At 50.3% G+C, this 27,693-nt stretch overlaps 1 protein-coding gene across 1 annotated transcript in view; it reads right to left on the bottom strand.

Annotated features, from left to right (window-relative positions):
• Positions 1–25,591, bottom strand: part of CD276 (CD276 molecule) — a 32,645-nt gene extending 7,054 nt beyond the window's left edge. Inside the window, exons 1-6 of the mRNA XM_065940946.1 lie at positions 25,406–25,591; positions 6,177–6,303; positions 3,627–3,968; positions 3,132–3,446; positions 2,188–2,526; positions 1,711–2,007 (exon numbers count right to left, since the gene is read on the bottom strand). Coding sequence (XP_065797018.1) covers positions 1,711–2,007; positions 2,188–2,526; positions 3,132–3,446; positions 3,627–3,968; positions 6,177–6,249 — 1,366 coding nt within the window. The 5' untranslated portion in view covers positions 6,250–6,303; positions 25,406–25,591. The remainder of the gene's footprint in view (positions 1–1,710; positions 2,008–2,187; positions 2,527–3,131; positions 3,447–3,626; positions 3,969–6,176; positions 6,304–25,405) is intronic.
• Positions 25,592–27,693: the final 2,102 nt, after the last annotated feature.

Below are 27,693 nucleotides of genomic sequence, written 5' to 3'. Positions count from 1 at the left end.
TCATTCTGTCAGTCAAGGACAGAGTGGGGTTTCAGACCTGCATCTTCAGGTATATGAGTATAATTGCATGCTCACGAGCCCTTTCTACACAGGGTGGTGAATAGCCAATTCAGCTCAGTGTGCAAATTATCACGAAGATCACCTGTCCTTCAAGGTCCCCTCAACTCCCACCTGTCCCTAGAGACTTCTCCTGAAACTGCAGCCCATTCTGATCACTCCCCCCTTCTCTGAAAACTTCACATTCTCTGTCAATCCTTCTGTATCTAATATTTCTGATTATCTCCTGTGGCTACATTAGACCATATGCTGATGTATCTAAAAGGTCAAGGAGACCCCATGGGACATCCAATAGCCCAGAGCAGTAACTCCCCCACAGAAAGTATAGGCCTAGGGGTCTCCAGAAAGAGGGTGAAGTCAATCTTGGGGAGGGGGTGGGCAAAGGGAATAAAGCCTTGCCAGAAGGAAAACCGTAAATGAGGAGGAGGAGGAATGAGCCTGAATTCCTAGAAGGCAAATGTGATGGACACTTGCAGAAGTGAAGGCCACGCAAGGTCCATGCAAATGGGCCACAGGAAGACAGGAGTGAGTCAGTGAAGCCTGAGGCTTGCGCAGAAACTGGTTATCAGGGGGATCAGGTCTTCTGTGGGCCGCAGGTCAGGTGGAAGTCATGGGAAAGAAATAGGAGAACCAGATGGACAGAACCTGCTGTCCTGATCCCAGAGAATGCAGGGAGGTTCCTAGGAAAGGTTAGCTGTCCCAAGGGGAGGTACAGAGGAGCCAGAATGAGATCCAAATAAGGATGAAGACTGCCTCCCCCTGGCCTGAGTGTAGGTCTGAGCTCTCTTCACCCCTTCAGGCACAAGGGGTACCCACTGAGGTGGGCACTAAAGGAAGGGAAGTGTGTCTGGGCCAGGAGCCCAAAACTGTAGAGATTGAGGGAATTACCAAAGGGGCAGCGTTGATCTGGTGTTTGACCACAGGGGGGCAACAGAGAGAGCCCAGCCATTCCAAAGACTGCCAGTGCTGTGTGCGAGGGTTAGTTGCAGCCCCAGGGACTGGAGCCTGCCAGGCACCTCTGTCCATGGGGATTCTCCAGGAGGAAATACTGGAGTGGGTTGCCATGCCCTCCTCCAAGGGATCTTCTCAACCCAAGAATCAAACCCAGGTCTCCTGCATTGCAGGTGCATTCTTTACCAGTTGAGCTACCAGGGAAGTTCAAAGGCTGGCTGGGTCCAGTTTAATTCCATCAGGAGAACTGACATTGATGGGGTGAGGGGTCTGACCACCTGGAGAGGCCCAGCTGTCTCTCAGGCGCTCACAGTCAGATGGTGCCCAGCAACAGATGGTGACGTAGCAACACCTTCCCAGCACTTGGAGAGGTTCCCGTAGGAAAGCACTCCAGACAGAGCTATGCCTTGTGGCTTCTCCAGAACTCCCTCCTGGAACACCTCCAGATTCCAGGCAGGTATTCAGTCCCCAAGTACCAAGACACTCTTAGGAAGGCAAATACTACAAATGATTCTTACTGCACAATATAACAAGTCCCTTAAGGACTGCTTGGGGGAGAATTTGAGACATGTGAAATGTTAAGAAAAAAAAAATTTTTTTTGAAGTTTCCTGACCACCCAAGCCTATTTGAATTCTGGCTCAGAGTCTAGATAAAAAGCGATGGTTCTTTCTATCCTTCCCCAGCTGCTCCTCGGCCCCTACCTGTGATGGTGACCGAGCCGTGAGCGTCCTGCTGCAGCACGGGGTTGCGAACCAGGCAGCTGTAGGTACCATTAGCGCCCAGCACCACTCTCAGGACGCTGTGCACGTCGAACAAGCCCTGTTCGTTGGCCATCTGCGACGTGGTCACGTTGTCGGTCAAGGGCGCACCCTGTCCATCCTGCCACAACACTTCGGCCTCGGGGTAGCCCCGGTAGCTGGAGCACGTGATGGTCACCGTGTCCCCCGGCCTAAGGTCCTTGTTGGGCTCCAGGGTCATGCTGGGTTTTGAGTAGGGAGCTGGAGGGGAGCAGAGGGCAAAGGGCAAAGGTCAGGTTAAGGCAAGGGCGGTGGGACACAGTGGAGGGTAAGAGCACCTGGGGCTGTGAAGACAAGCGTCAGCACTGGGGCAGTGGGTCAAGGGCTGCGGAAGTGTGAGGGGTGTGCCAGGGGGAGGGCGCCCCCTTTCGCGGCTCTCACCTGCCACCTGCAGGCTGACCGCGGCGCTGCCGAAGTCCCGGATGCTCACGAAGCAGGTGAAGCTGCCCTCATCAGCCACGCGCACGCGCTGTAGCCTCAGGGACGCGTTGCCCTGAGCCAGCAGGTCTGGGAAGAGCGCTGTGCGGTTGGCATAGGCGCTGCCCTGGTCGCGGCCCCCGGCGAAGCTGTGCACCAGTTGTTTGGTATCTGTCAGCTGCCAGATGAGGTTGAGCTGTGCCAGGCTGAAGCCGGGCTCGGTCGAGAAGGAGCAGCGCAGGGTGGCGTCGGTGCCCACGAGGGCCACCACGGGGTCTTCGGGAACCTGGACTTCCACCGCACCTGAGGGCGAGGTTGAAGCGGCAGGGCAGTGAGGAGGGGTGGGGACACTCGGCTACCACCGCACTGCCTCCCATATCTTCTCCATCGACCCCCAGGTCCCATGCCATCTTCCCATTTTCTCCCCAAACCTAGAAACAGATTGAGTCTCAACACTTCCAGACTTCTCCCTAATCTTCTGACAAGAACCACAGCAACTTGGCCTTGGCCTGACAAGTTCCGTCTCCCCAGGGGACCTGGCCTGGGGCAGCCTGCAGCCCTAGCAAAACTCCCCTCTCCGCCAGGACCCATTTCCCTCTCCTATCCTCCGCCTCTCTTCTGAGATCTGAATGCTTCTCCACTCTTTCCACAGGTTTCCAGAGCCCTGGAGTCAGGAGACCCAGAGAGCTGAGATGACCTGTGATCATCACCCTCACCTACTCCTGCCACGGTAAGCTTTCCCTCTATGCAACCTGTGTATGTTTTCTGTTATTATTATTGGGCGTCTCTCTGTTCTGGGAGACTGAAGGTAAGGAGCTAGATTCAGATACCATGACCAGTGGAGATTGGGCCAACTCCCCGCCCCTAACCCCCACCCCAAGGGACATTTAAGAAAACAAAAGAAAAACCTGTGGGGTTTCTATGGGGCGTGATGGTGACCGAGCCGTGAGCGTCCTGCTGCAGCACGGGGTTGCGAACCAGGCAGCTGTAGGTACCATTAGCGCCCAGCACCACTCTCAGGACGCTGTGCACGTCGAACAAGCCCTGTTCGTTGGCCATCTGCGACGTGGTCACGTTGTCGGTCAAGGGCGCACCCTGTCCATCCTGCCACAACACTTCGGCCTCGGGGTAGCCCCGGTAGCTGGAGCACGTGATGGTCACCGTGTCCCCCGGCCTCAGGTCCTTGTTGGGCTCCAGGGTCATGCTGGGTTTTGAGTAGGGAGCTGGAGGGGAGCAGAGGGTAAAGCGCAAAGGTCAGGTTAAGGCAAGGGCGGTGGGACACAGTGGAGGGTAAGAGCACCTGGGGCTGTGAAGACAAGCGTCAGCACTGGGGCAGTGGGTCAAGGGCTGCGGAAGTGTGAGGGGTGTGCCAGGGGGAGGGCGCCCCCTTTCGCGGCTCTCACCTGCCACCTGCAGGCTGACCGCGGCGCTGCCGAAGTCCCGGATGCTCACGAAGCAGGTGAAGCTGCCCTCATCAGCCACGCGCACGCGCTGTAGCCTCAGGGACGCGTTGCCCTGAGCCAGCAGGTCTGGGAAGAGCGCTGTGCGGTTGGCATAGGCGCTGCCCTGGTCGCGGCCCCCGGCGAAGCTGTGCACCAGCTGTTTGGTATCTGTCAGCTGCCAGGTGAGGTTGAGCTGTGCCAGGCTGAAGCCCGGCTCGGTCGAGAAGGAGCAGCGCAGGGTGGCGTCGGTGCCCACGAGGGCCACCACGGGGTCTTCGGGAACCTGGACTTCCACTGCGGCCCCTGAGGGTGGGACGGTGAGAACAGGGTGGGACACTCGGGACCTCCCCAGTTCCCCTCCCCTTCCGAGTGACCTTCAGGCCCGGTCCACTCCTTTTTTAAGGGCTGAGGGTAGTTTATTGTGGTTCTGGTTCAACCAACATGAATATAGTAAGTACATGTTATGCCAAGGGTAAGCGTTAGGAATGCCACAGAGAACAACACCAAGGTCACACCTCTGAAGAGCTTAAATTTTAGTGGGAGAGAGAGACAAACTAGCACACAAATTCTTGGTAGCATGTGATTAGGAGTATTAAGGAAGAAAGAAGCCAATGGATAGAAAGTAAAGATGTAGTTTTTTAAAAATCTGGCAGGTGCATGACACCTGTCTGTGCTGACTGCATTTCCCAAGTATACACTATCTTTATAAATTGTGAAAAGAAAATCTAAACAATAATATGCACCCAAATGTTATTAGTGGTTTTCTCTGGGTGAGAAAGAATCACAAGTGCTTTTTCTTTTCCTCAACAAACATGGTTAGTTTTTATGCAAGAAAGAAAGATTACCCGTGCATTTAAATATGGTGGTGAACCACATTCTCCATAAAGAGATATTAAGCTGAGATTGAAAGGGAATGAAAAAAGAGTCTGACATAGTCAGAGAAAAGCCCCCCAGGGCAGGTTGCCCCGTTCCCACCCCTGCCCTCTCTCCTGTGGGTTTACCCTGCAGCCTCCCACCCAGTCACCTCTGCCTCCAGTCCAGCTCTTCTTTTAGAGCCCTGGGAAGTTAGGTAGGGGTTCCTGACAGCTTTTCTTTTGCTGATATGTGCCCCCTAGCCTGGCACTGCCATTTTTTGGGCAATGCTTACGTTAAGTGTGTGCTCTGGGCACCAGCAAAGCAGGCACACTCAGTAAGTGTGAAGACCAGTCTTGAAACAAAGCTAGCTGAATACAGCCCTCATTAAAGTTTTCTCACATTTTGAAAAATAGCATTTTATAGTTAGTATTTTCATTGTTAATTACATACAGGGAGGTAGTATCATTGTCTTTGGGCTTCCCTGGTGGCTCAGAGAGTAAAGAATCTGCCTGCAATGCAGGAGACCTAGGTTCGATCCCTGGGTCGGGAAGATCCCCTGGAGGAGGAAAGGCAACCTACTCCAGTATTCTTGCCTGGAGAAATTCCATGGACAGAGGCATCTGACAGGCTACAGTCCATGGGGTCGCAGAGAGTCGGACACAGCTGAGCAAGCAACACACACACACACATACACACACACACACACACACACACACACACACCGATCATCATCTCTGTAGTGTGTGGTCATCTCTAGAGGCCTTAAGCTGTCACTGGATCTCCTGCCAGGCCGCCAGGCACCATAGGCCAGCTCTCCAGTTGGAGACCAGCAGGGTGCCCCTTGTATCGGGGCACATGGGGGATGAAATCTGAGGAGTCACCCAAAGCCCTTTCTCTAGAGAAATCAACGTGCCGCTGGGTAACGCGGTGCTTCCTTTTTTGATCACCAGATGGCACCAGACACTCAGCTTTGTCTTCCCCCTTGGAGGAGGCCATTTCCCTCTGAGCAGATTAGGATTTGAAATATGATGGTGTTGTCATTAAAGAAGGTGCCATTATTGAAAGCCAACTCTGTGCCAAGAACTGTGTGGGAAGACTTATATCCTTTATTCAACATGGTTATTGAGCACCTGCTATGTGGCTGGCATTAATCCTGGCCCTGGGGATACATTCTGCTCTTTGAGCAGAGCAGGCAGTAAGCAAGTAAACATATAATATGTCAGGTGGAGATTAGTGTTGGGAAGAAGCATAAAGTAAGGTCAGGGAAAGGGAGGGAAGAGATGTTATTCTATACACAGTAGCCAGGAAAGCCTGGGCAAGGTGACATTTGAGCAATGGCTTGAATGAAATATGGGATCGAGTCATGCAGATGGGTGGGGGCAGAAAGTTTTAGGCAGACGGGACAGTATGTGCAAAGGCCCTCGGGAGGAAGCACACGTGTCTTTGAGAAACAGCCTTATCACATTTAGTGCTCACGTTACCATTATACAGATGAGAAAACAGAGGCTAAGAAATGTAAAGTAAGGTGGATCCCAAGGGAGGAATGAGGTGGACAGGGCACAGAGGAGATTTGGAGGCAGCTAGCCAAAACCTTCCCAGCCCTGCCAGACAGAGAGGCCTGGTGGGCACCTCGAGGCCCCAGACTGCCCCCCTCACCTGTGAGGCAGAACCACAGCACTCCCAGGGCGGGGGCCACACTCACACCCGTGCTGCCCGGTCCACACAGCATCTTCCCGTGAGGCAGCTGACAGCTGGGCTCTCCGTGATGGAAGGCTGCCCCTGCCTGTGAGGAAGAGGAAGTGAGGCTTCTGTCTCAGAAGGTCCTTACCAGGCCCTCTCTCTCACCTCATCTCCCCTGGACCAGCCTGGTGGAAGGCTGCAACAGCCCACTGGGAGGTTCTCCTTCCCACACCCTACAGGGCTCCCCACTGAGGGATATTTTGAGAGATGCTGGCAGGAGGGAATTGAGTCACTGGGGAGGCTGGATCGGGGGAGGCAGGGCAGCAGGCAGTTAGCATCCACCCCTTCTAAGATATTGATATGCAAACAAAAGATAGGAGAGGCAAGGCCAAGAATAGTCAAGCCTGGCCTGCTCAGGGCAACGCAGGTATGTACACAGATCAGTTTGGCTCAGCTGGTAGAGGAGAATAAGACTTAGAGATTGGCTAAGACATTATTTTGCTGGCAAAGGTCCATATAGTCAAAGCTATGGTTTTTCTAGTAGTCATGTATGGATGTGAGAGTTGGACCATAAAGAAGGCTGAGCACCGAAGAATAGATGTATTTGAATTATGGTGCTGGAGAAGACTCTTGAGAGTCCCTTGGACTGCAAGGAGATCAAACTAGTCAATCCTAAAGGAAATCAGTCCTGAATATTCATTGGAAGGACTAACGCTGAAGCTCCAATACTTGGGCCACCTGATGCTAAGAGCTGACTCATTGGAAAAGACCCTGACGCTGGGAAAGACTGAGGGCGGGAGGAGAAGGGGACAACAGAGGATGAGATGGCATCACTGACTCGATGGACATGAGTTTGAGCAAACTCCAGGAGATAGTGAAGGACAAGAAAGCCTGGCATGCTATAGTCCATGGGGTCGCAAAGAGTTGGGACACAGCTTAGCGGCTGAACAACATAACAAGAGGTCAGAAGCTTATCCTAAAGGCAGCTGGGAGCCACTGAAGGTTCTGGAATAAAAGAAAGGATATGGTCAGAGCTCTGTTTCATAAAGGTTACACTGATAGTATCTGCAGGATAAATGAGAAGAGTTGGACAGACGGGACAAAGCAGGTCTGGGGAAAGTGTCAGCACGGAGGGCAGGGGAGAGAGGGAAGGAGCAGCCAGGGCGGCCAGTGGTTTGAGCCTAGGGACCAGGTAGAGCATTTGTGGAGGCAGAGAGCAGGGAAGGGTTTGGGGTAGGGTATGTGCAGTGAAAGGTGTTTGTGCAGGAACTTCCTGGCGAGACTTCTGAAGGCGGCCCGGTGAATGAGTGTGGGGTTCAAGGGAAAGGACATGGGCCAGTTTAACATGCATATACTGAGCGGAAGTGGCCTGTTCTGAGACTGATCCCCGCCCCCAGACTGGAATCAGGATTGAGTGGGGGTATTTCTGCAACCTCCCAGGTCCAGCCCTGCTCCTAGTCCCTGGCTTCCTCCCACCCCACCCCCAATGCTGTCTGCCTTTTCCCCGGGTCTCACAGCTGCTGCCTGATCGTCACATCCTGACCAAGCCATGTGTCACCAGGGTCAAGTCATGCCATTCAATACAATTTGACAAAAATAGAAAAGGTTTCACATTCCTCAGACCACCCAGGGAGCCAGGCTGCCTGATTTGGTCCCATTTTGCAAGAGGAAAAAAAAATTAAAGCCCATATAAGTGAGGGGACTTCATATTTTTCACAAAGTTGAGAAGGATTTGCATTCTCCACCCCTGCCACGCCTCTCTGCCCTTCCAGGGAGCGAATGGCATCAATAGTTGAGTCAGCATCAGTTTCAGTCACAGGCACCCAGTCTCAACCCTCCCAATCCCAGCCGAGCACCGCCTGCCTCCCCCCTCCTCCACACCCAGCAGCTGAGCTGAGGGAGTCCCCTTGGTCCCCCCCCCCCGCCACCACCTCCCAGCTGTCCACAGTGGGGAAGCCCTGAGCAACCACTTCCTTCCCAGACAGTTCTGGTCCAAATCTGGCGACCTCAAAGCCTTGCCGCCTGCTGAGTCAGCAGCCTCCAAGGTCCATTCATAAAGGCACCCTTGGCAGGCACCACATCCTGCCTACAAGGGCCACCACAGACCGAAGGGAAATACTGGCAGGCAGTGGCCAGTCATGCCTGACTGTCTGCTGCAGGAATCACAGAGACTAAGGATTAAGGAGCTCTCATTTACCCCAAGACAGAACCAAGGCCTGTCCTTCCTGGGTCTCCCTCACTCTTCCCACTGCTGCCCATGCCTACCATCTCCCATCCTGACCTGGGTGGCCAGCGCTCCTGTGATCCTCTCGTGATCCTCCACTCCGCCCCTGCCCACCCCACATTCTGCGTGTCTCCTCTTAGGACCTGACGCAGGGATCTGCTCATACCCTTCCTCTACAAGGCCCTCACATGGTTCCCCATTTACCACGGAATAAATGCACACCACTCTGCCTGGCTCTCAAGCCTTTTCTGATGACTGTCTCCTCCATTCATCAAGCTAATTCCTGCTGCTTCTGCTGGGTTTACTTGCCAGGGTTGCTTGGACTGGCTGCCACCTCCTTGAATGTGGGGAGGTCTCCCAATCTAATCAGCTTGCCCAAGGGCCGAGCTGTCCTTCCCTCCTGAGGGAAGGTGAGGATTCTGGGGGGGTAGGGGGAGTGGTCAATCAGTTCAGTCTCTCAGTCATGTCCGACTCTTTGTGACGCCGTGGACTGTAGCACACCAGGCTTCCCTGTCGCATCGAGTCGGTGATGCCATCCAGCCATCTCATCCTTTGTCCTCCCCTTCTCCTCCTGCCTTCAATCTTTCCAGGGGTTGGATTTGCTCCCTGCAACTCCTTTGCTAGACTCTGGACTCAGGGAAGTTCCTGTCTCATGCATTCCCTGGGGAGAAGCCTTGACAGCCCAGAACCGAGGACAGGGAGAGGCTCCCTCCCCAATAGCTGGGCTCCTAGAGCTGAGGGCAGGAGTGGAGAACACATCTCAGAGAGGGTATTGCTAGGCAACAGAAGCGTGACCTTCGACCACTGGGACAGACCGGCTGCCCAGCTCACAGAGCGTCATGGAGAGCATAAGCCTCAGGCTGCATTCACACCGCCCTGCCCACCTTCTCTACAAAGGGGAATTCTCACCCCCAGGCAGGATGCCCTGGAGTCAGCATGTGCCACCCCTCCCGGTGAGTCACCAGCCGGTTTTCCCTCCTCCTCTTCCTCCATCCTCATTGAGCCCGTCCCAGCCAAATGTGGGAATTCCAAGGAGCCCTGACAGGAAAGCCATAGGGTGGCTTTCTCAGAGAAGCAGGAGGAAGGGGCCCAGGCCACCCGAGGCCTGAGGTACAGTAAGTGCATCCAACCCCAGCAGAGGTGGAGCCACAAGGGCGGAGGTGGGCTCTATACCACGATGCCCTGGCTCTGGGGGTGTCTGAGGGGAACTCCTTGCCCCTACCATGACCACCGGCAGCACCCCATTTTCTCTTAACCCTCCTGCCTCTTCCCAACCCCTGCAAGGGCTGCTTGGCAACACTTCCCCCAGAAGGCAAGAAGGATCAAGTCATAGAACTAGTGTCAATCTTCGCTAACCAGCACTAGATAGAAGAATAGCTTCTGAAAACAGCAGTTAAGTCCCTGGAGCCAGCTCTGCCTGAAGCAAGCTGCCTACCTAGACTGCCCAGATACTTGAGCCAATCTTTTTTTTTTTTTTTCCTCAAGCTAGTTTGAGCTAAATTTCTCTTACGTGCAACTGAAGGTTGTTCTTGTCATTGTTTAGTCACTAAGCCGTGTCCAGCTCTTTGTGACCCTACATACTATAGCCCGCCAAGCTCCTCTGTCCATGGGATTCTCCAGTCAAGAATACCAGAGTGGGTGCCCATTTCCTTCTCCAGGGGACCTTCCCAACCCAGGGATCGACCCCATATCTTCTGCTTGGCAGGCAGATTGTTTACCACTGAGCCACCTGGGAAGCCCACCTTGAATATATATTCCTGTATTTAGTTATTCACCCAACTATTCATTGAGTGCCTGGTAGGCAGGCACTGGGGACAGAGAGAGGACCAAGCTGTGTCTGTCCTCAAGGAGCCTGAGTTCCAATGCATAGAAATCACTGCAGTTCAGTACAGAGTACTATTTAACATAATTGAGAGCTATTTGGAGGCACATGATAACCCTAAGGGTGAGTCCTGACAATCGATGAGCAGCTCCCCAGGTAATTCAGTTCAGTCGCTCAGTCGTGTCCGACTCTTTGCGACTCCATGGACAGCAGCATACCAGGCCTCCCTGTCCATCACCAACTCCCGAACTTTACTCAAACTCCCGTCCACTGAGTCAGTGATGTTATCCAACCATCTCATCATCCCCTACTCCTCCCACCTTCAATCTTTCCCAGCATCAGGGTCTTTTCAAATGAGTCAGCTCTTCGCATCAGGGGCCAAAGTACTGGAGTTTCAGCTTCAACATAAGTCCTTCAAATGAATATTTAGGACTGATTTCCTTTAGGATGGGCTGGTTGGATCTCCTTGCAGTCCAAAGGACTCTCAAGAGTCTTCTCCAACACCTCAGTTTAAAAGCATCAATTCTTTGGTGCTCAGCTTTCTTTATAGTCCAACTCTAACATCCATACATGACTACTGGAAAAACCATAGCTTTGACTAGATGAACCTTTGTTGGCAAAGTAATGTCTCTGCTTTTTAATATGCTATCTAGGTTGGTCAAAACTTTTCTTCCAAGCAGCAAGTGTCTTTTAATTTCATGGCTGCAGTCACCATCTGCAGTGATTTCGGAGCCCCAAAAAATAAAGTCTGCCACTGTTTCCACTGTTTCTCCACCTATTTGCCATGAAGTGATGGGACCGGATGCCATGATCTTTGTTTTCTGAATGTTGAGCCTTAAGCCAACTTTTTCACTCTTCTCTTTCACTTTCATCAAGAGGCTCTTTAGTTCTTCACTTTCTGCCATAAGGGTGGTATCATCTACATATCTGAGGTTATTGGTATTTCTCCTGGCAATCTTGATTCCAGTTTGTGCTTCATCCAGCCCAGCGATTCTCATGATATACTCTGCATATAAGGTAAATAAGCAGGGTGACAATATATAGCCTTGACATACTCCTTTTCCTATTTGGAACCAGTCTGTTGTTCCATGTCCAGTTCTAACTGTTGCTTCCTGACCTGCATACAGGTTCTTCAAGAGGCAGGTCAGGTGGTCTGGTATTCCCATCTCTTGAAGAATTTTCCACAGTTCGTTGTGATCCACACAGTCAAAGGCTTTGGCATAGTTAATAAAGAAGAAATAGATGTTTTTCTGGAACTCTCTTGCTTTTTCAATGATCCAACACATGTTGGAAATTTGATCTCTGGTTCCTATGCCTTTTCTAAATCCAGCTTGAACATCTGCAAGTTCATGGTTCACGTACTGTTGAAGCCTGGCTTGAAGAATTTTGAGCATTAGTTTACTAGAGTGCAATTCTGCGGTAGTTTGAGCATTCTTTGGCATTGCCTTTCTTAGGGATTGGAATGAAAACTGACCTTTCCCAGTCCTGTGGCCACTGCTGAGTTTTCCAAATTTGTTGGCATGTTGAGTGCAGCACTTTCACAGCATCATCTTTTAGGATTTGAAATAGCTCAACTGGAATTCCATCACCTCCACTACCTTTGGTCATAGTGATGCTTCCTAAGGCCCACTTGACTTCACATTCCAGGATGTCTGGCTCTAGGTGAGTGATCACACCATCATGATTATCTGGGTTGTGAAGATCTTTTTTGTACAGTTCTTCTGTATATTCTTGCCACCTCTTCTTAATATCTTCTGCTTCTGTTAGGTCCATACCATTTCTGTCCTTTATTGAGCCCATCTTTGCATGAAATGTTCCCTTGGTATCTCTAATTTTCCTGAAGAGATCTCTAGTCTTTCCCATTCTATTGTTTTCCTCTATTCCTTTGCACTGATCACTGAGGAAGGCTTTCTTATCTCTCCTTGCTATTCTTTGGAACTCTGCACTCAAATGGGTATATCTTTCCTTTTCTCCTTTGCTTTTTGCTTCTCTTCTTTTCACAGCTATTTGTAAGGCCTCCTCAGACAGCCATTTTGCTTCTTTGCATTTCTTTTTCTTGGGCATGGTATTACTTCCTGTCTCCTGTACAGTGTCATGAACCTCTGTCCATATTTCATCAGGCACTCTGTCTATCAAATCTAGTCCCTTAAATCTATTTCTCACTTTTACTGCATAATCGTTAGTGATTTGATTTAGGTCATACCTGAATGGTCTAGTGGTTTTCCCTACTTTCTTTAAGTCCGAATTTGGCCTGTCCTAGCCTGTCCCCAGGTAGACAGGTTATCAAAGGTGGTCTCTCCCCAGCCCCAAGAGTCCTGGCCTCCTGGCACTGCTTTTCTGCCTCTCAGACAGATCTCTTTGAAATAGTATATAGTGAGCCCAAAGTTTGGTTCTAGTCCCAGTCCTGGCACTTTGCTGGGCAATCTTCATAGGTGGCTTCCCCTCTCTGAGATCAGTGTTGCCGTCTATGAAAGAAGGGCTTTGAAAAAAAGTGAAAGTCACTCAGTCATGTCCAACTCTTTGGGATCCCATGGACTGTAGCCCACCAGGTTCCTCTGTTCATGGAATTTTCCAGGCAAGAATAGTAGAGTGGGTTGCCATTCCCTTCTCCAGGGGGTCTTCCTGACCCAGGGATCAAATCTGGGTATCCTGCATTGTAGGCAGTTTCTTTACAGTCTAAGCCACCAGGGAAGCCTGAAAAAAGAGCTTTACTGGATGCTGATGGAACTTCATTAGTATGTTAAGCCTTCATGTACTATATCCTTAAGGTCTAGCCAGTTAGCTGCCATGTAGGTCACATTGAAATGTATAAAATGACTGTGGCAGAAACCCCTAGTGTTCCCCTTACATCTAGTTTCCTCCTTTTCTGTAGAATATTAATATTTTGTTAGGCACAGAGCCATTTAGCTAAAGACTACAGATACCAGCCTGCTTTGCAGCAGGGAATGGCCATGTGACCATTTTCTGGCTAATACGATGTAGGAGGAACTGATGTATACAACTTCTGGGTCATGCCTTTAAATAGGAGCATGCCCTCTTTCTTCTCCTCCCCCTTCCCACTGTCTAGAACACAGATGTGGTGAGCCATCGAGGACCATGCTGCCAAAGGCAACACCCTGGGGACTGCAGAGCAGCAAGACAGAAGACCCCTGGGGGGCTGCAGCATCAGCCCTGGACATACCTGGACTGTCCCATGGGTGAGAATAAGCATCTCTTCTAGTGCCACCATTATTTCAGGTCTTTCTCACAGCATCCAAAGTGACTAATTTAGGGACCCATCCCTTCCTTCCTCTCCCGCCTTCTCTTCTCCCTCTTCCCACCCCATGAAAATTGCTGCTGCTCAGAACAGCAAGAGGAAACCACATCTAAGATAGGTATTTCAAAATGTGAACTGAACACTATCTCATTAGGTTCACTTAATGATACCTGGACCCAGCTTAGGAGCTATTTCAAGGGTAGTCATGACTTGTCTTGGGGATTGTATGTATGGCTGGGGTGGAAAGAGCCAAGGATGTACGGAAGGTTTCAACCAATGAGCGTGTGTGTCACACATAGAAGATGGAGAGACCTGGAAATGATGGGGGAGGAGAATTCCAACTGGGCTTGAGCCGTGGATGGATCATCCATGAGAACATGTGTGATAGATTTCTAGTCACACAGAGCTGGAGCTCAGAACAGGATGAGGGAGCTGCTCTTGGAAGCCAAAGTTGGGATCACTGAGTAGATAATGGAATGAGAAGAGCCCCCCGAACAAATTCTGAAGAAGCTGCAGAAGTTAAGACCAGAACAGGGAAGCTTTATCTGGCCATTCCTACAACTTCCCCCCGGAGATGGGTACCCACTACCTCCCAAAGAAGTCCACCACCTTTTGGGCAACTCTCATTGATGTAAAGCTCTACCTTTTATTGAGATAAAATCTGTCAGCCCATATAATTCCTCATTTGACCCCTTGGACCACAGAGAACATGTCCACCCCCTCCCTCATAACAGCCCTGCAAGTCTTGGATCTTCCTCTCCCTGGCAGAGGTCATATTGGGCAGCCAGCCACTTTTTTTCACTAAAATAACCCAAAATAATAGACTGTCAAATCTGTGACCAATGACCAGAGTCATTTGCTCACATTGCTATGGGTCCATGTCTTTGCCATCCTCCTCTGAAAGATTCCGGGGGAGATTTATAGGATGTTTCATTTATTACTATTATATTTCACCCAGTTAAGCTAAGTCTATCACTCCAAGTGCCATGATCTTTTTTTTTTAATTATGGCAAAATACACATAACATGAAATTTACCATTTTGCCATTTTTTTTTTTTTTGCCGCACCCCTCAACTCATAGGATTAGTTCGCTGACCAAGGATTGAACCTGGGACCTTAGCAGTGAAAGCACATAGTCCTAACCACTGGACCTACAGAGAATTCCCATTTTAATAATTTTTAAGTGTACAATTTGGTGGCATTAAGTGCAGACACCGTGTTTTGTAACCATGCCGTGATCTTTTGAATTACTGTTTTGACAGTACCTGGTACATAGGGGTGCTCAATAATTTTTTGGTGGATGAAGAAAAGAACAAATGGATGTTACCCAAAAAGGTTACCCTCTTCTCCTTACTTTATTCCTTGTGTCATCAAGGTCCTCTGGGAGAGGACAGAATCAGGAGAGCCCTATAGCACTAGGGTCTGCCCCTGAATGTCTGTCCCACTATTCAAGGTTCTGGGATCCCAAGTCTTCCTACTTGTGCTGCCACTCACCCAGCTGCTCATTTATCTCATCCCCAAAGTACCACTGCTTCTGGTGGGGGACCAATCACATGGAGAAAAACCAGAAAAGAAAAAAAGGCTCAACTGAAGAAGGTGGACTCTTCCTCAAGTGCTCAATTGATTATTAGTTCCAGGGTTTTGTCAAGATTAAGTCACCAATCTGTTCTTCCTGTAATCTACTTTATTCCCCATAAAACTGGTTATTTGCCCATCTTAGGTCTTTGAGCAGTTATTTACCCGTTTATACAACAAACAGATGCAGGTTTATAGCAGGTATTATGGGAATGGGGGGTCAAGCAGTTCATGGAGGAATGGGGAGGCTTAGTCCAGACCTCATAAAGAAGGAAACATTTCAGCTATCTGGGGGAGGAGGAAGCACCAGCAAAGTCATGGAAGAGCAGGCACCTCCCGTAGACTCTGGGACGATGGGATTCTGAGGAGAGGCTGTCAAGAGATGAGGCAAGGGAGGTGGCTAGGGTTTGGTTGGTGTTCAGTCATGGACTGCAGCACTCTAGGCTTCACTATGTTCCAGAGCTTGCTCAAACTCATGTCCATTGAATCGATGATGCCATCCAACCATCTCATCCTCTGTTGCCCTCTTCTTCTCCTGCCCTCAATCTTTGAAGGGAGGAAGGGGGTGGGAAAGACCAGTGAGTGGGCTGGGGACCCATTTTGGAAGCTTAAATGATTGCAAAATCCAACCATCTCATCCTGTCATCCCCTTCTCCTCCTGCCCTCAATCTTTCCCAGTATCAGGGTCTTTTCTAATGAGTCAGTTCTTTACATCAGGTGGCCAAAGTACTGGAGCTTCAGCTTTAGCCTCAGTCCTTCCAATGAATACTCAGGACTGATTTTCCTTAGGATTGACTGCTTTGATCTCCTTGCAATCCAAAGGACTCTGAAGAGTCTTCTCCAACACCACAGTTCAAAAGCATCAATTCTTTGGCGCTCAGCCTTCTTTATGGTCTGTTCGGGGTCCTGGATTGATTCGGTACACAGTGGGAAATTGTGAAATGCTGTGACCCACACCTTCCCCACTTCCATCCAATCCCTGCTGTCTTTCCCAGTTGTCCTGAAATATCCGATAGCTTCTCTGAGACCTCATCTCCAGGTTCACTCAGCACCAGGACAGGCAGTCTCAGGAGCCAGAAGACAAACCCATGAAAGCAGATTATCGCCTCCCCTCCTGGCCTGAACTCTGGTTCCTTCCTAACAGCTTCCCTTCCTTTCCTTGATGCAGAAGCAAAATAGATGCTGGGCAGACCTTTTCTGCCTTCACTAGACATTTTGCTCCACATCCTTTATTCTAGAGTGCCCCTCTCTCATTCTAGGCTGGATCATTCTGATAACAGGGCTCCAATTTCCTGCGGGGAACCCACTCCATATGGTGCTGGTAGGGCTGACTCCCAGCCTCAAGCCTCAGCTCTGGCTCCTTGGAGAACCCCTGCCCTGCCCCCACTCACTGACAGGCTTGGAAATGAGCCTGTGCGCCCAGCCACACCCAATCAGAGAATTCCCAGGGCTTTGCTGCTGGCACTCTCAGAACGCACTCTTTCCTGCTGAGGTGGCTAAGGAGGACGTGGTCTGGGGCTGTGGGCAATGAATCTATCAGCTAGCAACAATCTAAAGAATTGATGCAAACAAATACACAGAGGCAGAGGTGAACAGAGGAGGGATACAGAGCCCTGAACACAACATTTAAGTCCCTATGCCTGAAGCAAGCTGCACATCTACACTGCCCAGATACATGAGTAATCTTCTTTTTCCCCTCGAGCCAGTTTGAGCTAGGTTTCTATTATCATAACTGAAGGAGTCCTTGACTATACATCTGTTTGTGTATTTAGTTATTCGCTGAACTATTCATGGAGTGCCTGTAGGTAGGCAGTACGGGCAGAGATAGGACTAAGTTATGCCTGTCTCAAGGAGCCCGAGTTCCAATAGGGAAATGCATAGAAATCACTGAAGTTCAGTACAGGATACTGTTTTAAGATACAGTGAGGACCAGCTGGTGGTACCTTAGAGACATGATAACCCGCTAAAGTGAACCCTGAACACTGACCTGAAGCTCCCCAGGTGGTCAGGGCCAGAACAGGAGGTCATGTTTGGATTTTGTTTGTAGGTGATGAGAAAGGGTTTTGAGTAGAGAAGTAACATTGTTGCCATAGGTGGGCCAACCTTTGATTAGCTGATCCATATGTAATGGTAACCTTGCTGAGGATGTTTGAATTTTAAAAGATGACATTTTAAAAGGGCAATGGTTTACTCAAAATAAGAGCTAATGGTGGAATTTGACACATCAGAGAGTTTTTTTTCTAGATTGTGTCCTCCTAGAGATGCTTAAAATACCCTGCTCCGCCTGTGTGTGTGGACCTACTGCTGGTTCTGGATGTAAAATTGAGTCAGGCAGGGGTCCGCAAATTTCTTCTGTGATGGTCCAGATAGTGAACATTTTAGGCTTTGCAGGCCTTCCCATATCTGTCACAATGGCTCAGCTCTGCCTTTACCACAGGAAAGCAGCCAGGGACAGTGTGAGGGACAGAATGAGCTGAGCTGTATTCCAATAGAACTTTATTTATGGACACTCGGAATTGAATTGAGTATAATTTTCAGGAATCACATGATTTTTTTGGCCAACCATTCTTAGTGTCTAGATGATACAAAAACAAGCAGCAGAAGACTTGGCCCAGGGGCTGGTCAGTATAGACTGGTTTACAGAAACACTAACTCCATTCTCAAACACAGCAGCAGCAAAAATGGAAAACAATTGGGAACGGGTACATTAATTATGGTGTATCTGTATAATGGAATAGCATACAGCCTTTCAAAAGAACCTGTACTAACATGGAAATAAGTCCATGTGGGTCACTGAATAAAGTATATTATATATTGGGAGTTATGTGACCTAATTTCTGTATTAATGCATGGTCCCATGGTCCCAGATCTAGTCACCTACCTCTCTCTCCATTTCCTATATTTCAGTGCAGGCCCTTCCTTCTCTGGCACTGAACCCCCTGGGGCTTGCTCCTAGACCCTCTCCTTAATTCTTTCTACTATTTTTTTTTCCTAGATGATTTCATCCACTCCCATGGCTTTAAATATCATTTATATGCTGACAACTCCCAAATTTACCTCTCTAAGTCCACACCTCTTATCTGAGCTCCAGAATTAAGCCCAACTGTCTCCTAAACATCTCTGTTCCAATGACTCACAGGCACCTCTCTTTTAACATGTCCCTCTTCAATCTCTTGATTCCTGCCCCAAACCTGTTCCTCCCCAGCTCTTCCCACTTCGTAAAGGCATCATCCTCCACCGCCTCTGATCAAGTCAGAACCCTGATTTCTCTTATCCTTACAGTTCATCACCAAGAACAGCCATCCCAAACACCCAAATATATCTCAGGGATCTGCAGACTACAGTCTCAGCCCCAAATTCAGCTCACCAGCAGCTTTTGTTCAGTTCACCAGTTAAGACAGGATTTACCTTTTTACGTGGTTAGAAAATTAAAAGAAGAATTCTTCATAACACATGAAAATCATATGAAATTCAAATTTCAATGTCTGTAAATCAAGTTTCATCAGCACACAGCCACCCTCCATTCATTTACATGTTATCTCTGACTGCTTTTCCATCACAGCGGTAGAACTGAGTAGTTGTAATAATCACAAAGCCTAAACAATTTACTTTCTGATCCTTTAGAGAAAAAGCTTGTCAACCCAATGTATTTTTACTCTCTCTATTCCCCTCTACCTTGGCTTCTCTCTCTGGTCTGCCAAGCTGCCATCATCTCTTGCCTGCATGGCTACAAAATGTACCTCTCCACTTTCTCTCTTGTCCCCCAACCCAGCACTATACTCCCATCTAGACTTCTACACAGCAACCAGAAAAACAGCTATAAAAACAAAAGGGCACCACATCATCACTTTCAATATCTAATCAGCCTACAGGGTCTTGCCTGGTTCAGCCCTGCCCACCTCCCCATTCACCCCTCATCAGAGCTCTTACAACGAGACCCTGTTCCCTTCCTCACAGGGTCTCTGCAAGCACAGTTCCTTCTTCCTGAATGACATCCTGAGGTTCACCTTGCAGAAAAGCTGGGTTGGGGGTCTGCCACTCTATTGATGTCCCTGCTATGCATTGCTGTTTACCATGTGTGACACTGAGACCTCCCTAAGCAGGAACCATGTCTGCTTTATTTATTAGATCCTTTATACTATTGGATCCTTAATTCTAGCTAAGGTTTGGCACATAATGAGTGTTCAAAGCACTGCTCAATGAATGAATGAATGCCTATGTGTTTAGACAGAGAGAGAGATGGATGGATGAATGTTTGTATAGAAAAAGGGTCTGGAAGCATGATAGTGAACCCAACCCTGGAGCATGGGGATGAAGATAAGCATCTACTTCCACCTTCTAGTTACTTTGATACACTTCTGCTGCTTTGACAACAAACATCTAATTCTTTTGTTCATTAACAAATGAAAAAGGAAAACAGCAACATCGAAGATTTATGTTTATGTGGGCTTTAGACCAGGCTCTATCACTCACTTGCTCCACCCCATTGCCTCTCAGGGTCTTCATCTCCTTAACCCTCAGAGGAAGGTTCTGGCCCCCTTCCTGTGCTATGGCCACCACCACATGCTGGGCTGGTGTAGCACAAGAAGCCTCATGGACAGAGTGAGCCCTGGCATTTTAGAAGATGTCTCTGGAGTTGGAGACACAGCTTCAAATCCAGACTCGACCACTTCCTAGACATGTGACTCTGGGAAAACATCCTCTCTGAGCCTCAGCTGGCTCATGTGTGAAACAGGAATCTAAACTCTGCCTTCATAAGATGATTATGGGATTCCAATGAGAAAAATTATCTAAAAAAACCTGACCTAATATTAATAGTATAGGTGTTCCACAACTGGGTGGGAGCCTGCAAAAAGAGTTTAGGGGATCTCCAGGTTTGCCTAGGAACCCTGATGGCCTTCCTTTTTCCTAATAATGAGTTCGTTTGGACCTTTTGTGTTCAAGGCTGTCCGCTGGGCACTGCTCCCCAGCCCCGTGATCCTACCCAAGAGAAGAAATCAATTCTTCCTCTCAAAGTGATTTCTGTGTGAGTCAAAACAGCAGTGTGTCATCAGCGCCAGCCCAGTAGAGTGGGGCCAAGGTTTTCTTGGCATCTGCGATCTGCTTCCCTTATGGATTTAGGAAGAACAAGGAAGAGGAAAAACAGGACAGAGCAGAGCCCCCAGCTTCCCCAAGCCAGACCATCCCCATCGAGGCCCTCTCTCCACACAAAAGTCAAGGCATGAGACCCAGAGGAGGCGAAACCAGAGAGAAGGAAGACGGCTCAGTGGGTTCAAGAATATGGTGACTTTTGTCACAACAGCTGGCCCCCTTCTCACACCCTCTTCTGGCTAAGAAGCCACCACAAAATGAGTCTGCGTCTTCCAGAGTTCAACAGCCACTTGCCAAGGCAGCGTGACACCAACTCAGAACTGGAAGTGTGTGCAGAGGCTACACACACACACACACACACACACACACACACACGACCAAGTTGGAGGGCGGATCCCAGGTGTGTGCAGAGGCTACACACACACACACACACACACACACACACACACACACACACGACCAAGTTGGAGGGCGGATCCCAGGTGTGTGCAGAGGCTTCACACACACACACACACACACACACACACACACACACACACACGACCAAGTTGGAGGGCGGATCCCAGGTCCTGTCCTGGCAGGCCCGTGCCACACACATCTGCATTCACTCAACCTGTGCTGAGTCCTGCTGAGTGCCCACCCAGATGTGTCTGGAAATTTCATCCCTCCCAGAAACCTTTCTAGACTTCACTCATGGAAGGGCCCACTTACTCCAGATGTGTTCTACCAAACACCCCCTGCCCCGACAGTCTTCAGGTTTCTACCCTGAAAGAGGTTTGCCCTGGCAGAACAATGCTGCAGACCCCTCTCCACCTAAGCACCAGCCCCTCTGGATCTCCGGAGTATAGCAGGCTCCACCTAGCCTCAGAGCTGGAAGGCCTCTTGGAGCACCTGTTCAGTGCCCACTTCCATACCCACTGTACAGAGGGGAGTCTGAGCCTAGGGAACAGGGTGCAGACTGCCGAGGGGCCCATGCTCAGTCATCAGTCGCATCAAAGGTGACTAAGAGCCAGCTTACAGGTGCCCCTGGGCCTCAATTCCTCACCTGTGAAACATCATCATCGGGCTCTCTTGCCTGCCTCACCATACAGCTTAGGCTCAGATTCATCAGGCAAGCCTAGGTTCAGACTCTGACTCCAAAGGCTGGCTAGACACATGATCAAGTATAAATGACTTCACCTCTTTGAAATTTGATTCTATCTCATTAAAAAGGCGGAAACAGTGACTACCCCACAGAGCTGCTGTAAGGATAAAATAAGAGGACATACTGAAAGGATTTAAAGCACCCAAACAGTGGTTAAGGATCATGACTACTTTTGTTATTATTGCCATGGGCATGGGGAGAAGGCCTCTGGAATCCTCTGCACTGAGCCTCCTCTGTCAGGCTATATGTACAGATCCCTAGGAACATTATTCTTTCTCTGACCCCCTCTGCACCTAGGACTCCACTAGCACCCCAGCTCCAAAGCAGCAAATCACAATTCGGCTCCATCTCTGTGTCTGGCTCATCCCTGTTGATCCTCTCCCCCTTCCTCCTCCAGGACACAGCCCCCATGCTGCTACATACCCCTTTGTACAAGACCTCCACCCATTTCAGTATCTCTCCCATGGGAGGTCTAGTTCCTGGGGAGCCTACATTGACTTTAGGTTACCTGGAAGTCCTGCCTCCCAGAAGTAGTATCTCTCCCTGCTCCAAGGCTCCCCCCAAAAATGTTTCTCAATCCCCACTCCCACCAGTTCCCTCCAACATTCCCTCCCTAAGTCTTGGGATGACCAAAGGCCCAAAGGCATTAGGGGTGTGGAGGAAGCATCCATTCTTGGGAGAATGAGGGAGAATGGGGGCAGCTGGCTGGAAGCACTGGTCAGAACTGAGAGGGACAAGGCACTAGTGTGCTGAGGACCAGGCCACTGGAACAGTAAGAACTCTTAACAGTGGTTCCAGCTGGGCTGCAAGGAAACTAGTCTGGGATACCCAGGTCAGGTCTGCTGTCTCCCCAGTTCCCCAGATGAATCCTCTCTGCCTTGCACACCTTACTAGGGACCCTTAGCACATCTTACCAGGTTCCAACTAAGTCTGCCTCCAGAGTGGCAGAAAGAGCCCGCTCCTGGAGGAGACAGCAACCCAGCCTCAGCATTTGCCAGCTGCATGTTTTTGGGCATGTGATTTCCCTTTTCCGGGCCTCAGTTTACTCATATGTACAATGGAGCTAATGATTCCCTACCTCACAGGACAGCTATGATGATGAAATGAGACGATTTCTATTAAGCATCCAGCACAGCCCCACCTCCCAAAATCTGAAAACCCACTGCTCCTATCTGGAACCTCATCCCGCAGGGGTGGCAGAACTGGGGGTGGCGAAAGTTACATAAAGCACATGTGGCCCTCTCTCAGATGTGTGATCCATTCTGGCCAATGAGACCAAAGGAAATTTCTCCAAGATCACCAGTTCCCACCCTCTGGCCCTCCTTTAGGCCCTGACTTTGCCTTCCCTCTTTTGCTGGTAGACCTCCCTGTCATTCCTGCCCTAGGGGTGTGGGAAATGGACAGCAGTGGAAGTGGCCACCCACTCAGAGGATAAGCTCATGGGCAGTGACATCATCCTGCCTGCCCTTCTTCCTCCTCCCCTGACCCCATGACTCACAGCCACCGCTCAGGCCCTGTGTGGTGGTCATCTCAGAGGTCGCTTGGACTTGGGTCATTTTTCCTCACATAGCACAAATCCAACCAAGAAGTGGCAAACGACAGGCCAGACACTTGTTCTCCAATACTTTCTGAGTGCTGTGGCATCCCACCTTCTGGCTCTGTGATCATACTCAGTCTCTGATCCTGAACAGTACTGCTCAGCTCAGCATCAAACCCAAATCCTACACCAAAGAATGAAGACAGACGACTCCAGAGCAGGTTAAAGTTTAAGGATAGAGGCATTCCCACAGGACCGTTCAAAAATCAACTTCAGCAGAGTAAGGACACAGCCTCCACAGAAGGGACAACACTTCTACCACTGTCCTTTCCACAGACATTCCAGCTCCTGACCCAGTTATCAGGTACCTGAGCATCTCAGTCAGCCAGGCAACCTGCTTCCATCAGGTGCCTGGGCAGAGGTGCAGAGGGCCAAGGACAGGAAGGAAAATTGGTCTTCAATTCCCAAAACCCCTTCTCATCCTCAGTCCTGTTTTAATGTAGGCTTCCCATCTCTTGGGCTTTCCTGGTAGCTCAGTCGGTACAAAATCTGCCTGTAGTGCAGGAGACCCAGGTTCAATCTCTGGGTCAGGAAGATTCCCTGGAGAAGGAAATGGCAAACCACTCTAGTATCCTTGGCTGGAAAATCCCATGGACAGAGGAGCCTCGTGGGCTGCGGTCCATGGAGTTGCAAAGAGTCGGGCACAACTGAGCAACTAACACTCCCATCTCTAACAAGCTGGATGGTCCGATTTCTTGCAACACAGGAGTCTGGAATACATTGGAAAGCTCACTGAAAGCAGGCAGGAGAAACCACCAGTGATGTCATTGAAGAGAGAAAAGAACTCCAAGATCAGTCATGGGACCAATACAAGCATCTCTGAAGCCACTTAATGCAACTCTCACTCCCCTGTGAGGCAAAAATGGATGTTCACAGTGCTGACCTGAGGTCATGAAGGAAAATGTCGCTGACATCAGGTCAGACTGTGATGTGCATAATACAGGGCAGAAAGATTTCCATGATCAATGATTAACATAAGTATTCACTTTTAATCTCAGGAACTCTAGATATCAGAAAAATACACTCACTCAAATTATTCCCATTTCCAAAACAGCTGGAAATATAAGCCACCACTCATACCCACAGCCTCAGAGCTCTGCCACTCAGATCAGACTAACCAACTGGACATGTTTAGAGTTCAATTTCAAGTTTAGACTTCAGTTTCCCTCAGTCTCCAAAAGCAACCACCTGTGTGCAGACCCCCAAATTACAGAAAGGCTGCACAGCCTCCGATTTCCTAGGAACTTCTGGGAGGCAAGAGGGAGTCAGAGAAGAGGCTGAACTAAATAAAGAACTCTCTTAAAAACAGAACAGCTTCATTACTTTCTAATATAGAAGCAAATTGCTAAAGACAGGCATGTAAGAAAAAGACCTAGGGCCTTCACTTAATGATGAAATCAGACTCATTTATAATTATCTACATCCAATTTGAACCTAAGTAGTTTTTCTCAATTAAGTCAAACAAACCCTCTCAACTCTCCAATGGGTCTTGCTTTCCTATTTGCTTAATCTTTTCCTCAATGATAGATCCCATATCTGAGTCATCCATCACGCATTTCTCATTAGGCTAGGTTTGGCTTAGAAATAAATCCCCTTTCTGGCAGTTCACTGCCTTAGGCCCCCGAACCTGCCAGTTCGCTAGCTAAGCAGCAACCGAGGACTTGGGCCTCCACCCTGAGTCCCCACCTTCCCTCCACCACATCTTCCACCTCCTCTCCATCCCACCCCACCCATCATCTCCCTGAGATTTCCCAAGCCCCCAAATGCCCCATCCCTGCTCCCTGTGTTCTGCCCCCTACCCACACACCTATTCATCCAGCCATCCCTGTCTGTCCTTCTCTGAATCTGTCTCCCTCATGTCCACTGCTACCCATGAAGTCTCCAGTCGCCCACTCCATTTCTCTGGGCCAAGCAGAATGCCCCCCCCCCCCCTTCCAACCCTTGGCCCTCCTCTCTCTGGCAGCTCCCCCTCCTCAGAGCTGGTGGTCAGGTCACGTTGTTTTCCTCTGCAGGGCCCCGGGAGACTCCGCTTCACTCCTAGCTCCAGATAGCGGCTTTCCAGATAGTGAAGCTTTCCAGAATCATCAACACAATGACAGATCTGCCTCGGTTCCCCTGCACACTCAGGGCCTCCGCGGTCACCCTGGGCGGTCACCCGCCCAGCCTTCTCCTCGAGCGGATTCCCGGGTGAGGGCAGGTCCCACAGTGCTCAGGCCCCGCCGGCCAGGGGAAGGGGAGGCAGGGCTGGGGGCGGGATTGGATTCTGGCAGCCCCAGCCGCCTCCGGGCCCCAGATCCGGGGTCCAACGTGCTCCCGGCGCCGCGGCCAGCCCCGGCAGGGGGAGAGGGCTGGGGCGGGGGCGCCCTGCGAGGGAGGGGGCTCACCGCCCGCCCCAGCAGTCCTGCAGCAGGCCCGCTGCCCGACGGCCCGGGGCCGGGCTCGGCCGCAGACAAAGGCCGCCCCGACCAGCGCCGGGCCCGCCACGCAAGCACTCACCGCGCCGCGCCGACTCCCGGGACTCGGGGACGCGGCGGAGCGCTGCCGAGTTGCAGCCGCCGCCGCCGCGAGGCCGGGCCCGAATGGGGGCCGGGGGCGGCCTCGGGAGTCCAAGGGGCGGGGCGGGCTGGAGGAAGCCGCGGGCCCGGAAAGGAGGCCCGGGTGCGCCCCAGAGGCCGGATTGGCCCCGCGACCGCGGTTTAGGGCCGAGGCAGGAGCCCGCCCGCTGGGCAGGGCACCGGTCGGGACCCGCCCCTGCCCTGGGTCCAGACCCACGCGGGCTCGCTGGTAAAGGGGTGCTAGTCTGATCCCCGCCCATACCCCACCGTGACCCACCCTCCCAAGATCCGGAGTTTATTTTCTGCTAGGTGGATAGCTGGATAGTCATCGACCACCCTGGGTCCGGCTCCAGGCCGCAGGCTGCAGAGCCCGAGCTCAGATCTGGCTGGCTGACTCCCCAGTCCAGTGTTCTCCTCTGGCACCAGACTGGTACCGCGGCCTGGAAAGGGTTAATTCGACTGTGAGGCATTAAGAGCGGCAGGGAGCTCTCTATAAATACAGTGTGTCGTGGGCGCCTGAGCCAACCGCAGGGTAATTTCCACTGAGTTGGTTTTCCTTTTTTCCTTCCACCCACGGCAACCAGGCTGGCCCTGCCCCCAGCCCCATGCCAGGTTAGTGGCCACCCCAGGCTCCCAAAGGTGGGACAGCTCTGACCGCCCCCAACCCTGATCTAGGGCTCTGTCTTTCTAGGACTCAACTCCAGCCTGGGAGGAGATGGGGCTGGGTCAGGCTTGGATCTCCAGCCTCCAGGGTGATAGGGGGTCAGGCCTTTGCCTTGGCACATCCCACCCCTGCACTTGTTCTCTGACCTGTTCTCCATCAGTTACAGACACTAATAGCTAAGGTGCAGCAGACTTCTGTGCAGGGAGGAGGCTAGGAGTTTTCCATGTTGGGCCTGTTTAGATCCTCAAAGCACCTAGACCAGGAAGATAATATTATCCCTGTTTTACAGGTGGGAAAATTGAGCCTCAAAGAGATAAAAGAACTCCTATGCTGTCAGACTTTATTTTTTGGGGCTCCAAAATCACTGCAGATGGTGATTGCAGCCATCAAATTAAAAGACGCTTACTCCTTGGAAGGAAAGTTATGACCAACCTAGATAGTATGTTAAAAAGCAGAGATAATACTTTGCCAACAAAGGTCCATCTAGTCAAGGCTATGGTGTTTCCAATGGTCATGTATGGATGTGAGAGTTGGACAGTGAAGAAAGCTGAGCGCCGAAGAGTTCATGCTTTTGAACTATGATGTTGGAGAAGACTCTTAAGAGTCCCTTGGACACAAGGAGATCCAACCAGTTCATCCTAAAGGGAGATCAGTCCTCAATATTCATTGGGATGACTGATGTTGAAGCTGAAACTCCAATACTTTGGCCACCTCATGCGAAGAGTTGACTCAGTGGAAAATACCCTGATGTTGGGAGGGATTGGGGTCAGGAGGAGAAGGGGACAACAGGGGCTGAGATGGCTGGGTGGAATCACCGACTCGATGGACATGAGTTTGAGTAAACTCCGGGAGTTGGTGATGGACAGGGAAGCCTGGCGTGCTGCGATTCATGAGGTCGCAAAGAGTCGGACACGACTGAGCGACTAAACTGAACTGATGTTGTATTGCAGCTTGGTCCACCACCAAGTGGCAGCAGCAAGATGGGAGAGCGTTTAGGAAATGTGTTTGAATATATGTGCATCTCTGTCAGCCACTGTTTTAGCACTTTACCACTTTATCTCATTTCATCTTCACAACTCAGTGCTATGCTTAGTCGCTCAGTCATGTCCGACTCTTTGTGATCCCAGGGACTGTAGCCTGCCAGATTCCTCTGTCCATGGGATTCTCCAGGCAAAAATAACAGAGTGGGTTGTTATGCCCTCCTCCAGGGGATCTTCCCAACCCAGGAATCAAACCCAGATCTCCAGCATTGCAGTAGATCTTTACCATCTGAGCCACCAGGAAAGCCCACAACTCAGTGAGGTAAATGCTATCATTAATATTATCCTCATGTTCACAAATATGGAAATTAAGGCAGAAGGAGAGAGGTAACTTAAGGATATCCAACCATAAGTGGAGGAACTAAGATTTTTCCCCCTTGAATTTAAGTGCTGAATTCAAACTTAATTGTAGTGTGTGTGTGTATGAGTGATGCATGGGTGTGTGTATTTGTGAACATCTGTAACTCTGCACCTAAGTGCACATATGATCTGAAAGTAAGTTTCATAGCGGCTATGTCTGTGTTG

The sequence above is a fragment of the Muntiacus reevesi genome, chromosome 7 (genome assembly GCF_963930625.1).
Source record: "Muntiacus reevesi chromosome 7, mMunRee1.1, whole genome shotgun sequence".
Lineage (NCBI taxonomy): Eukaryota > Metazoa > Chordata > Mammalia > Artiodactyla > Cervidae > Muntiacus > Muntiacus reevesi.
Note: the sequence above shows the minus strand (reverse complement) of the source record. Positions and strands in the feature narration are given on the sequence as shown.